Here is a 14660-nt window from a genome sequence, read left to right as displayed (position 1 = left end):
TGACCACATCATCTAATGGAAACTCTTAAATTTAGGAAAGAAATGTTTGTATTTTCCTAATTTACTATGTAACAATCAATTTCCAACTGTATTTGTGGTATTACAGCCTTCTCAGTTGTGTTTGTGTGTATTATTTACTCAGCCTGAATGAAACCTCTTGTTCCATATTCCTTCCACTTATTGTAAAAGCTTATTTTTCCAAGTCATTTTAGTACTAGATCCCTTAGGGCTTGTCTCACACATAATACTGCCAGTCCTTCTTCTTCTTTGTTATTTAAATGCATCCATATGCTTCTCTGTAAAACTTAAATTCTCTTTTCACAATCACTGGTATTACACTTGCTGGCTGAGCAACTTTGCTTCACACTCTTCCTGATAGATGTGGACAAGAGTGCAAATGTTTGTCTGCAAATTTGCCTGTTCTTACTTAATTATTTACAATGAAGTTGTGCTGTCAACAGTTTTGCATATTGTCTTTTTGCATTGCCTATAAGTAAAGACTCTGTTTCTGGCTGAAACAAAGTACACTTCCCTTTTCGACTAGAGATTTCTTGAGGTAAAGGGAACATTCTATATAAGGTGAACGTGTTATTATCTACTAAGGGGACATTTATCACGTATCCTAACATGCTTCCTGCTGTAGGTACACCTAGACTGAATAACTTTAATAAAAGGTGTCTTGATGATGCAGCTAGAGGAACAGGGAACTTTACATCTGTCACTTCATCTCTTATTAGAATCAGGAACTTCACAATTTGTATTGCCCATATCATGTGAGGCTGAAATTTGTCTTTCTGTGCATTAACTATAGCATTTATTATTTGTTCATAGTCTGATTCTATATCTCCAGATACATCTGCTAGTTTCAATAACTGTTCACATATGGTTACAAACATTGTAGCTCTTTTAATTCCTATGTCTGCCTCTGTAACATACAAATTAATGAAACTTTCTAACCTTTCCATCCCAAATTTTAATATGTCTTTGCTTTCTTTTATTACACTTACTGTTCTACTTACCCTTGACCATATAACTCTTACCGTCCCTTAGCTAGTATGAAAAGGTCTTTGGAGCCCTCCTCCATTTCCTGTGTGTGTTCCATGCATTATGTAGCATCAGTTTCATCTAGTGTACCAAATAGTATCTTACTTACCTCACTGACGAGGTTAAACAGTCCTCTCTTCTTTCTTGTCTTGTGCCTTGTCAACTGATGTACCAACCCCTGTAACTATGTTACATTTTCTACACAAAATGCCTGCTGTTGGTCTAGCAAGAACCATTCTATTAAACTTGCATTTAATTCTTTTAGTGTCGCTACATATCTGAACAGCTAGTTTGCCTTATCTTCCAGCCCACTGAAACTGCTCAGTTTCTGCATTTAAATTTACACTTTACACTCCTCCATGTGGTACTGTATATTTCTACTTATCCTAAATTATCATAGTTTAGAACTGAAGACTAATCTATTTTTGAAATTTCATAATCCACTGCTGCTATTACTACTTAAATTATTTATCATACTGTTTTAATCTGTTTGCATGCAAATTTATTTCTGTTTTTCCTCTTAATTTTATGAATTAATTTGGCATCTCTATTCTGACTACTTAATACGGCCCTCGCCACTGTGAATCTAATTCCCTTCATCTACCACATCTTACTTCTTCATCATATAGCAACACTATCACTTACTTTGAATTCTTTTGGATTTTGTCTTTCACCGTACTGTGACTTTGTTAGCCTTTTTGTGTTATATTGTTGATTGTCTTGCTATGCTGTGTGCTTTTTGCATTCTGGTTTTTAATCTGTTCACATATGACTCATAGTCATAGTTCCTGGGATGTTTACCTCTCTGCCACATATAAATACAAAAGGCATGTGCCCTGAACTATTATGTGGTGATGTGTTGAATACAAAAATTGCATGTGGTACCCACTGACCCATGCACTTTGCTCTCCTGTCACAAAGTATCTCAAATACTAACAGTTTCAGAATTAAAATTTAAAATTGTTACAGTTTGCTAGAATATGTACCAATTTCTTCCACTGCTCCGTGATGAGTCGGCGACAATGTGTCGACTTGTGGCTGCTGTTCAGTGGGGTTGGATACTCGCCTTGGACTTGCAGATGAGCACACCACCTTGTGCCTGTCCCCTCTCTGCTGCTCACCTGGGATGGCGCCTCTTGCGACCATTACCAGACCCTCAGTGTCAGACTGATGGACCCTTGGTTGGCCACATACCATTGTGATTTGTGTTCTGGTTCATGCTGCTATTGCCATTTGTTGACCTGAACCCTGCTAGGACTCCATTTTGGACTGTGCTGTCATGTGGCAAATTTCTACTTTGCTGAAAGTTATGATTCACCACAACATCCTGCTATTTGCCACTGTTGCTGCAGCAATCTGACTTAGTACAGCTTCTGCTTAACTTTTGTTTACCCACACATCTGGCAATAGTTAAGTTTTCTCTGTAATGTTCCAAATGGGTGTTGCTTGGGATTGGGCCACAGCATTTCAGAAGAAGAGCAATAGTCTGCTGGTCGAAGTGAGAGTATGTCTTGACCTGACCTATGTTGTTAAAATTCCCTGTTTACAAAAGGTAAGGCTTGGAATAACTACTGAAATTACAAACACTGTGAGTGTTCTACAACTTCTGACTTTAGTCAGAAAACAGTATCAACTACTGATATACTTGCTCTAAAGGAAAAGACCACATCTCTACACAGAGATGGTGACTAACTAGCACCGTTCCATCTAATTAAAATGAAACTGTCAGTACTAACTGAGCCTATACCCACAGAAAGTTACATGGGAGGTCCCTAGCTAAACAATTAGGATCCCATCAACTGCACTACAACTACTGTTGATAATTCTCCTTATCCCTGCCTGGCTAGTCTCTTTGGCTACCCCAGCTGATACTATTACCAACTTCTTACTCTGACTACAATAGACCTCATCGAGCATCCTGCTTCCGTCATTTATTCAGTTTTCCCCTTCGCTCCCATGAGTCCCTGATATGGCATGTTGTCAAAGGGCCCTACCATCTCATTGGCTCTAATTGTGCACTATTCTTCAGAGGCTGAGTGGAAGCAGAAGGAGGTGTCTGTTGTTAAATCATGTCTTAGGCCTACAATAGGCTCTTCATGACATGCAGGCAGATGCACTTTCCAAAGACTCTCTGCCTTTATCCGACTCTTACCCCAACTCCTAGTTGCAATCATATCACTCTTGCTTTCACAGTTGATACTGTTATCACTATATGCAACCACCAACAGACTGGCACCTTGGTCAGTATTTTCCCCAATGTGTTTATGAGCCTTTAACATTTTATGTAACCTCATTCTGAAGACTGGCTGCTGTTGTGCCTAAGCAACTAGCATCTCCTGTCTGATAACTTTCCCTTTGTTATGTTTTGAGCTCACAAGAATTGGCTGTTTCCCGAGAGTAGTAGCACACCACTAGAAGAGCCAAAAGAATATAGCACAGTCTGTTGACAATATGGAGTAACAGTGTAATTCAATTCCTGCATTCGAAGGGAACAGTGCTGCAACAACTCATGCTGAATTGGTACAAGTGTACACCAGCAGTGCACCACCTTAGAACACAGTGGCTAGATGATGCAGGTAATAAATCTGAATGACAAATGAACAAAGTGGCAGACCATTTCTCTGTTAAGAACTGGGATGTTCAAGAGAAGTGGAAGTGCTGGTGTTTCAAGACCTTCATACTGCAGTTGAGATGATAGTGGGAAAAGCGAAAATAATCACAGATCTTTTTTTCAACATCCTGCGTGACAGTTTGAACTTGACAACTGAGTTCTGTGACTGCTCACACCTATTCAAAACGCCCACTGAACCGAGGCAGCAATGGAAATGTTGCGCCTGTTTCAGTCAATTCAAATGATTTCTTTTGCAGCCTAACCGTCATGAGTCAGTACTAGGTGTGTATCACTAGGGCTCTGAGACAAAGGAACATAGCAAGCAGTGGAGACATGTGGATCCACCACTGCCAAGAAACACAAATGCCCATCATCATCAGGCTCAGAGATGCTGAGTATTTTTTGGAACTGCCACAGTGAGGTGCTAACAGATTACAAGAGCATATGCCAAATTGTCCTCCAGAGGTTACGGGAGACTATCGAGGAAGACTTGCGAGAAGCTGTTCCAGGGGCTGTTTTTGCTCCATGAAAACACCCCAGTTCATTCCACACAGAACACAGCCACATATGCTGCTTCTTTGAGTTGTCATATTTTGCCTCACTGCCCCCCCCCCCCCCCCTTCTCCCTCAAAAAGGAGATTTTCAAGGTGGAACTTTGTGTAGAGTATGGGATCAATCTTACTTACGAGGAGCATTAGCTGTGAGGACAGGAATCTTACAATAGTGGGACATCATTGGTATCACCAACGATAATTGTGCCTCCATTTCTTTGGTATCTATTTCAATGTGTTATTTACAAACAGTCATTATGATTCTTTCCAATATATATGAATGAGTCAACAATTGGTGAGTTCATGGAATTTTATTGATACAGTGATTTCATAATACAATATGTATAATATACAAAATTTGTTACAGACGTTTGGGCTGAACATAACTCTTGATATCTGCTAAAGCTTATAACAACTGGAATATCATTCTACGAAGATGTACTCTGAAGACATTTCCAGGTCTTCATTATCCTCTCACATGTATACCACAATGGTGCTATCCTCTTTCCAAGAGCATCTAGTGCGGGATAATGGCATCATGCATGGCATAACGCCAAGTCCATGCTCTGGCCACATTTTCAAAGGCTTCTCTATTATTCATATACAATTCACCCACTGATGGTTCCATACACACCTAGAAAAATCAAACAAAACACAGAATAGGTTATTTCTTCTCTATGCATCTTCAGCAGTTGCCGTACATCCTGCAATGATTATGTAGTCTCATACTGTTGTATTCAAAGCAGCAGAAGGCTAATTGAGACCAATGCCTGATCTCAATCTGAATAAAATAATAATAAACACTTTAAAATAACTTATATGGGGAAAAATACTACAAGCAATAGACAGAATACATATTCTCTTTTTCTTTAATTTAACTGCTCATCTTTTCATCTCTGTTTCCATGGAATGAAGATGTCCAGGACTACAAAAAAAGAAGTTAGAATATTAGTCACAATGCCCCCCCCCCCCCCCCTCTAATTTTAGCATCATGGTCATTACTTGAGGAAGTACCATGTTTCTTGAAATTTTGGAACGTAGCCATTTAGTATTTTGTGGGCAATACTCTCTGCACTGGACGTCATCTTTCTTGTAATGTATCCCGCAGCAGTTTGTTGATAATTTCCAACTCTCATACTGACTAACCAAATCCATGACAAACCAATGAGCTCTTCTGTGAATCTTTTCTAGCTCATGCATTGATATAACATGGTAATAGTCCCAGACACAAACAATATGGAGAAAGTTGTTAAACAAGGGTTTTGTAAGCAATCTGTTTAATGCATGAATTACACTTCCTTAGGATTCTACTAATAAATCTCAATTTAGCAACTGCCTTACCCCACAGCTAGACTTACATAGTTACTGCACTTTAAATCACTCTGCATAGAAACTCCCAGATGGTTTAGAATGTAACTGATTCCAGAATGGGACACATTCCATGACTAATCACTAACTACACAGACATACAAAATTAAATCTTTCCATTTAAATTTGTGTCTTACATTATGTGCTTTTGTGTTTAGAGATGTGTGTGTGTGTGTGTGTGTGTGTGTGTGTGTGTGTGTGTGTGTGTGTGTGTGTCTCTTTAACTCCCACATAATGGTTGAATGTAGAAATTGTATTGTTATTTTCCTCAATGAAGCTGTTTCGAAAAGCAGAATTTAATAGTTCTGCTTCCATATTATCATCGTTCGTTTCAGTGTTGTCAAGTTTCACAAGCATTAGGACAGATGATTTGGTTCCATTTTGAACAATGACAGCTAGACCAATTGGTAGGGTCCAACTTCACATCTATTTTTGTTGAAATCCACCTTTTACTTAATGATAGATTCACTTACTTAAAATCTTTTAATGATACATGAGTGAAGACAAACAAAGCCTTAGTTCTTTGAAACTAACTGGTAAAAAAAAGTGTTGATTGAGAAATTTTTGACTGCAATATTTGCTTTTGCAAAAGCTTCAACAACTTTTTCTTCTGAAATGACACTGTCTTCCTCGATTTGTTGTATTTAAGCAAAAATGATTTTCTGTTGAAAAGCAGCAGCATTTTCCCCACCAGTGAATTGAATGCATTCACAGCCATGGGCCCACGTCTGACAATGCTACAGATAGAACTGACAAGGCATTTAGTGTAGAAGTAGAATCATATGTACGATAACTGTATTTTAACGTTCGGGTAAGAATTACAGCGGTGTCAAAAAACTTAACAGATTTTGCTTTCCAGTCGCTGTACTGCAGAATGTAAGCAGTATAGGCTACAATGACAGATGGCCATGAGCATAAACAAACTAGAATTTTGAATGACAGAGGGGGGAGAGGCAGTTCAGGGAAAAAGAAGCCCCAACTCTCTCTCTCTCTCTCTCTCTCTCGCTCTCACACACACACACACACACACACACACACAGCGCAGGAGCCTATTGCAGAACTGGCACACCGTCACTGGGATCATCGATCTCTTTGCGTGTTGAAATCCGTGATAGATAAGGCTTAGTTGCTGCATCTTATTTCAAAATAATAAAAGAAAACAACAAGAAACGCACAACACAACGCATTCAGGGACAGCTATGGCGCAATTGCTTGTTGAGGTTAGCCCAGTGTCATTAACTACATAGTTCAGGCACAACCTCTAGTGGTATTCAATGCAACCACAGTTCAAAGCATCCCCCAGCAAACTGCCACATTAAAAGTAACTACATTATACCACCGTTTGAGCTTTAACTAACACAGAAATGTGTGCATTTCTTTGTTATAAAATGCTAGGTCCCAACGCGGTGACATACCGTACACCTTAGACAGACCATTTGACAGCCCAAAATTGGCACAACAGCAGATGGTGCAGTGCACTTATATGTATTTGCATCTGTGCACTTTTTGTTTTGCAAACAGGTTCTTACAAACATTAGCTTTCCAAACTGGTCTTTACCAGATGACGTTCAACATGAGAAATGGTTACATGTTTTATATTTATATGCAGAAAATACAGTTATTTCAAACTACCTCTGATAAAACAATTCAGATAGATACAATTCCTATGAAATAGTGGCCATTAAGTAATTTTTGCTGTCCCTATCAATTAGTCTGTGGTTCATCTTGTTATAGACGGCACAAGGAAATGCACAAGGAAATCAGCCATGGCTCTTTTAGATTCACCTGAGGTACATCATTTCAGCTGTATATACTACTCATCCCTGCTACACATCAGTTATTTGACTGTATGCTTCTCTTTTTCATCAGTTTTTGAAAATTGTAATTTATGCATATACTCTCATAAATATGGCATACAGACTAACATCTAGAGGAACTGGTTGATAACAATTAGATTCATGCAAGAACAAGAGAACAGAAATCATAACTGTTGATGTCAAGTTCACAAGCTGAGACACGCATAAAACGAAGATTACAGATTAGATTAGATTAGATTAGATTAGTACTTGTTCCATAGATCATGAATACGGCACTTCGTAATGATGTGGAACGTGTCAGGTTAATAAAAGGTGTCTATACAAGATATTACATTACACAAAATATTACATGACACTTAATTTTTAAATGCTATATGGCTATCTGTCAGACTTTTGATGCTTTTAGGTAAGTGACCAACGACTTTTGTGGCAGCATAATTTACCCCCTTCTGAGCCAAAGTTAGACTTAACCTTGAGTAGTGAAGATCATCCTTTCTCCTAGTGTTGTAGCCATGTACACTGCTATTGCTTTTGAATTCGTTCGGGTTGTTAATAACAAATTTCATAAGTGAATATATATATAAATTGTGAGGCTACAGTGAAGATCTCTAGCTCTTTAAATAAGTGCCTGAAGGATGATCTTGGATGAGCTCCAGCAGTTATAAAATTATTAGGTGGAACTGCTGTTCAGTACTTACCTTCAGGAAGTGATACACGAGTACTGCTAATAGGCACATTTAAAAATGTATGACACTATCCCAACTTTCAGAACTACAGATCCTTCCCGAAGAAAGAATTATTGGTTCCAAAAGCTAGGATAGGGCCGTGTATTTTTTATATGTGCCTATTGGCAGTACCCATATTTCTTCTCCTGACGTTAAGTACTGGACAGCAGTTCTGTCGGATAATTTCATAATATTATCATACAGAGAGAAAAACTACTTTCAATTCTTCAACTTTATGTTGCTCTAATTTCGACTTTTTCACACCTAGTTTTCTTCCACCCTCAGTCCAACTTTTCGCACTTCTGGTTCATTCAATGTGCTTCAACTTCTTAAATTTCTGCCTTTTCCCTTTATCCCACAATTTTCCTATGCTACCCTCTTCTGTAACCTAAATTCTTCTCTTCCCCACAACCACCCTCTTGTCCACAGCAAGTTGAACTGTTGTGCTGAACCTTCCAGCTGTGTACATGACGTGACGCCAATGTGTCACTACATGGCTTATTCCTTTTTGTCACATTTGCCTTCAAGTCTGTGTGGAATAGAATATGAAAAGTGCAAACCACTTTAGCAGATCAGAAGAAGAGGTCACCAAGTGAGGTGGCACAGTAGTTAGCACACTAAACCGACATTCAGGAGGTCGACGGTTCATACCCACGCCCGACCATCCTGATTTAGGTTTTCCGTGATTTCCCTGAATCACTTGAGGCAAATGCCAGGGTGGTTCCTTTGAAAGGGCATGACCGGCTTCCTTCCTCTGATGGGACCGATGACCTCACTGTTTGGTCCCCTCCCCAGTATCAACAAACCAACTGAGAAGAGGCCAGTACCTCACAGTTATGGAAAGTAAAATGTTACCAAAAAATAACTATAGAAATATTGAGTGGTAAGAACCTGATAAATGCAGAACAAATTTACAAAAAGCTCTGAACCATTTTAAAAAAATATTAATTTCCTGTTCAAAGAAAACATTGTTGAACTGCTAACAGGAGTTGATGTCAATGATCCTGATATTCCTACAAAAGTAGAGCAAGAAATTTCATGCCATCTGTAGTTGGGCAGAGAAGATGGGGATGATGTATATTATGGAGTGATTAACCATGAACCAGGAATGCAATATTCCATGAATGAAACTCTATGCCTTCTTGTCTAAGTCCAAATTTCCTGCCTTAATGAGTACTCTGGTGTTTGGATTGTCTCTTCAATGTGCACACGTTTGTGCATTATTTGAAAGATGACAGTTCCAATTTTTTTTTCTAAGATTATTAACTTAATTTTTGTGCTTTCAATTCTTGCATAGAATGTGATTTGTAATAATGATAAATAATACAGTTTTTCATGCACTGTTTCACCTTCTCACACCAATGGCTCCACAAATTGCCTTTTGGGGATATTATTCCGAATAGGACATACAGCTCACTTTGAGGACTGAAAACAAACTCAACACATCATTCCTTCCAGTCCTGGGAGGGTAAAGAAAATGGGTGGACCCAGATATGGGCTGCAAGGAAAGTACTGAAGTTTTGCTCACAGCCCTTCCCAAGAGATGGCTGTACTTTGGCTGCTCTGTGAGAAGATGTATCGACATGGTGGAACAATATCCCACGTAGACCAAACACAAGGAATTACTCTTTATTCAGAAGCTTCTTAAACTACACAACACGACAGAATGCTCATCTTTGGTTACTTTCATACCTTCTTGAAATATGACTGTAATGATGAGCCAATTTTAAGAAAAGTAAGTGTGCAGCATTTCTGCCCACACTTTCCTTTCCCTATTTACTTTTCTTGGGTAAGCACCATCATGGAAGATACAGGCACATGAGTGCCATTTTTTCTCCAAGTAAATTTCATTCAGGTGCATTTTATTGCCAGTTATGAGACTGACCTGGGAGGCAGGAAAGCTTTTGTTGGTGTAATGTGAAATAAAGTGATCACATACCTTATCAGAGTAGGGGCTAGACTGCAGACATATACAAATAATCTACAAAAACCCACCAACAGTAAGAAAAGTGGAATGTCTAGAAATACAAGTTCAAAATAAGAAGAGTGTAACAAAGAGTTGCAGCTCATCGCCTCTGCTGTTCAACTTGTATATTGAAGAAGCAACAAATAAAGGTGAAAAAAATTCAAACAACAAATAAAAGTGCAGCAACAGGGAACAGACAGGTACCAAAACACAGACAATGTAGCCCTTCTCGCCAGAGGAAAGGGAGACTTGGAGGACATGTTCCAAGAAATGGACACCAGACTTACAATGAGATCTAAGGATAAATAAAGGGCACACATAGGTACTGAAGAGTAGTAGGAAGGAGAATAAAAAATTACTTAAAATCAAAATTGGGAACAACACAGTAGCTGAAGATGAAAAAGAATTATTGTATCCAGGAAGCAAGAATATGCAACACAGATGAAGCGAGCAATATATCAGGAGTAGATTGGCCCAGGCAAAGAACACTTTCTTCAATCAAAGAGCTAAAAAGTTTTGTGTGAGGTCTTATAGGTGGCTACCAATGGCATCCGAAGATTAGATTCAAAGCTCGATACATGCACCACACTTCATCTTAAATTGTTCTCTGACTATGAAATATGATATAATTTGTTGCTACACACTCACATAGTCTTTCATCTTTAAGGTAAGTTCTTCTGTGCCTGATTGCGCGGAATGCTGACCATGGGAGAAAAAGATTCTCAAACTGACAAACACAACTTTGGAGCTACTGCATCACACTCAAACTCACAGTCAAATTGTAAAAACTCATCAATGGAAATTCTGCTGTTTCAACTTCAGAGAGCACACATTGAATAAATAATACATGTAAGATGATAATGGAGACCATTCCGCCAATTATAACTGTTCCACATCATTAAAATTTGTATAGGACGCTTTCTGCTTGAGAAAGAGAGAGAATTTCTGTGTACATTCTAGAACCACTCAGCCTTCTACCACCTCGAACACACGATATTCTGGATATGAGTGTGGGATGGTAGAATCCTACCTACTGCGCATCACATGTTTGTGTGTGCAGGTTTAAAATCAGTCGCGGGAAGAAAGTAGAGGCGGTAGTCGGACGGCACTGACAAGTACCTGTCGGGCAATCCATAGATGTTTTAGTGAGTGTGTAAGGAAGAACCATGGAGTTTATATGCAGCTCTGTGCTTATTGTTTCACTGACTATTGTTATTAAAACAAGAACAGTTGAAAAAGTACTCCTGTAGATTCTTGATGCAACCTTGTTAGAGGGAAGACTCATTTTATGATTCATGTTAAGAAAGGTCATGGTATCCAAGCCAACTTTCTTTTAATTGTAACTCTATTTGTTTCTAATGTCCGAGTGTACGAAAGACTTGCAGGAAGTTACATATTCATGTGGAAAGTGAGATTTTTATTGTGTATGAAGGTCAAATACTTCGTTAGTTGCGGAAAAGTAAAGTTTGTATGTCTACTTATTCCACAAGTAGAAAGAATCTAAAAGTTCCTGTACCTAGCATTATTCGACGGAGAAGAAGTCAAGAGGGTTTCCAGCAGCCGGCTATTCAGTAAAGAAGAGTGGCTGCAAATTCCAAGTAAGTCATCTCGTAAAGGAGTGGAAGGTAGGCTGGGGGAATAAGCCGATGCAACCCAGATCCACACTCACACTTTAAGGTGTCAGAAGTTAGAGCCCCCCGACACACACCTATACAGCTACATACTGCTGGCTGAATACACAATACCAGGACAATGTAACAGGTAGATGTATGTATGTGTGTGTGTGTGTGTGTGTGTGTGTGTGTGTGTGTGTGTGGGTGGGGGGGGGGGGGGGGGGGCACTCCAGCTTGAAAAAAGATTCATCCAAAAACTAGCAATTTTTCATCTTGTTTACGTGCCTGCTAACGACTCAATGCCACTATTATTCAGTGAGTTGATACCATTACTCCTAAATTATTTATGTCCTTCATCATCATTATCATATTGTACAGTTCCCAGCCACCGACTGTGTCTGTCTGGAACAGAAGCCTCTCCACCACCCTCTGCCTTGCCACCATCTCTCCGTTTCCATCTTTATCTAGTCTTCCCCTCTCTTTTCCACACAGTTCTTCATTCCTTCTAGCCACCTGTCACCTGGTCTTCCTCATTGTTCCCCCCCCCCCTTCCTCTCGTGTGTTTTTCTGGTTATTTTTCTTCTCCACCATTCATTTAACATGTCTGTACCATGTAAGCCTTGATTCCCTATACTACCCTGTAACGGCTTCTCCTTCACTAATTCCCTGATCCCCCTCTTTCCTTAATCTGTCCACCTTTATCACTCCAGTACTATTTCTCAAGAATGTCATCTCATTACCTTCTATTTTGGTTCCCTTTCTTCCTTCCGTTATCCAGGTCTCTGACAGATATGTCAGGACTGGATGACCTTAATGTTTCTAAAGCAATTATATGCATACTTCATATAAATTATTTCTGATTACCAGGGACATCGCTGTTGTTTACTTATTCGAATGTAATTGTTTTGCCTGGTTAATTATGCTTTTTAACACTTCTGTATTTCTGCCATCAAACATGATGTCGGTTTTTAGATGATGAATATGCCTTGATTAAGTAAATTCTCTTTCAGACTAGACTCAAACAAAGATTCCCTGCTTTTCACGAGCAGTCACCTAAACTTAGTCTGTCTGAGCATATCACCATGCCTAACCCTGTTTATTGATCAAGATGTCAATCCATTATTTGAGTTAGGCCTAGAGGAATGCTAGGATAGGTTATCTGTTAAGGTGTCTGCCTGTGAAAAGAAGGAAATCTTGCTTCAAGTCCTAGTCCATCAAAAATTATTATTAGTCGTGACACGTGCATAATATTATGGGTTCAGCATTTCTGGCTGGTATTTGCAGAAATCATTTTAGGTAATTGCATCTTCACTAAGATGAACATCAACAAAAGCAAAAAGATTATAATGGAATGTAATCAAATTAAATCAGGAGATATTGACAGAATTAGATTACGAAATGAGACGCTTAAAGTAATAGATGAATTTTCTATTTGGGGAGCAAAATAACTGATGACTGTCAAAGTAGAGAGGATATAAAATGTAGACTGGTGATGGGAAGGACAGTGATTTTTGAAAGTATTTGTATGGAATGTAGCCATGTATGGAAGTGAAACATGGACAATAAACAGTGTAGACGAGAAAAGAATAGGAGCTTTCAAAATATGGTGCTATAGAAGAATGCTGAAGAATAGAAAGATAGATCACTTAACTAATGAGGAGGTATTGAACAGAACTGGGGAGAAGAGGAATTTGTGGCACAACTTGACTAGAAGAAGGGATCGGTTGGTAGAACATGTTCTGAGACATCAAGGGATCACCAATTTGGTACTGGAGGGCAGCGTGGAGGGTAAAAATCATAGAGGGAGACCAAGAGATGAATACACCAAGCAGATTCAGAAGGATGTAGGCTGCAGTAGGTACTGGGAGATGAAGAAGCTAGCACAGGATAAAGTAGCATGGAGAGCCTCATCAAACCAGTCTTGGGACTGAAGACCACAACAACAACAACAGACAAGATATCTGCATGGTGCAAAAGTGGCTATTGACTCTAAATAATGACAAGTGTTATGTCATGTACATGAGCACTAAAAGGGATCCACTAAATTACAGTTACACAATAACTCCCACAAATCTGAAGACTGTAAACTCAACTAAATACTTAGGGATGATAATTACAAATAATTTAAATTGGAACGATCACATAGATAATGTTGTGGGGAAAGCAAACCAAAGAGTGTGATTATTGCAGAACACTTAGAAAATGTAAAAGGTCTACTAAAGAGACTGCTTATACCATGTTTGTCTGCCCTTTTCTGGATTACTGCTGTGCAGTGTGGGATCTGCATCAGATAGGACTGACAGAGGACATCAAAAAAGTTTTGTATTATCATGAAATGAAGGAAAATGCCTTTGATGTAATACACGAATTGTAGTGGCAGCCATTAACACAAAGGCGTTTTCCCTGCAGTAAGACCTTCTCATGAAAATTTCAATCACCAACTTCCTCCCCTGATTGTGAAAATATTTTGTTGGTGCCCACCTCCATGAGAAAAGATCATCAATTGAAAATAAGAGAAAACAGAGCTTGCATTGAAAGTTTTAAGTGTTCATTTTTCCCACACACTTTTCAAGAGTGAAATGGTAGAGAAGTAGCTTAAAGGTGGTTCGATGAACCCTCTGCCATGCACATAACTGTGAATTGCGGAGTACTCTGTTGATGTAGATGTATGAGACAAAACGCTGACACATACAAAAATGGTACAGAAACATGCCTCAGGCCATACCCTAATGCCCATTAAAACAGTATCATCTGGGGTTTAGTTTGAAGCATTTACAAGCAATAGTCAATCTTACTAAAAGTGGGAAGTAAAGAGAAGTGAGAATATGGTGTGGGTACTTCAAATGTCAAAAATTTGATCACAAGTGCTATAGCAGTCATTTCCTGGATTTCTTGTAATGTTGCCTCATATCAGAAGTTACTTTCCACATACAAGTAGTGTTTATTAAACTGGCAGTGAGGCCAC

General features: G+C 38.9%; 1 protein-coding gene across 1 annotated transcript in view; it reads right to left on the bottom strand.

Moving 5' to 3' along the window:
- Positions 1-4498: 4498 nt before the first annotated feature.
- LOC126484007 (uncharacterized) overlaps positions 4499-14660 on the bottom strand; it is an 88916-nt gene continuing 78754 nt past the window's right edge. The window contains exon 7 of the mRNA XM_050107326.1: positions 4499-4840. Within this exon, the coding sequence (XP_049963283.1) occupies positions 4724-4840 (117 nt within the window). The 3' untranslated portion in view covers positions 4499-4723. The remainder of the gene's footprint in view (positions 4841-14660) is intronic.

This window comes from Schistocerca serialis, chromosome 6, assembly GCF_023864345.2.
Source record: "Schistocerca serialis cubense isolate TAMUIC-IGC-003099 chromosome 6, iqSchSeri2.2, whole genome shotgun sequence".
Lineage (NCBI taxonomy): Eukaryota > Metazoa > Arthropoda > Insecta > Orthoptera > Acrididae > Schistocerca > Schistocerca serialis.
Note: the sequence above shows the minus strand (reverse complement) of the source record. Positions and strands in the feature narration are given on the sequence as shown.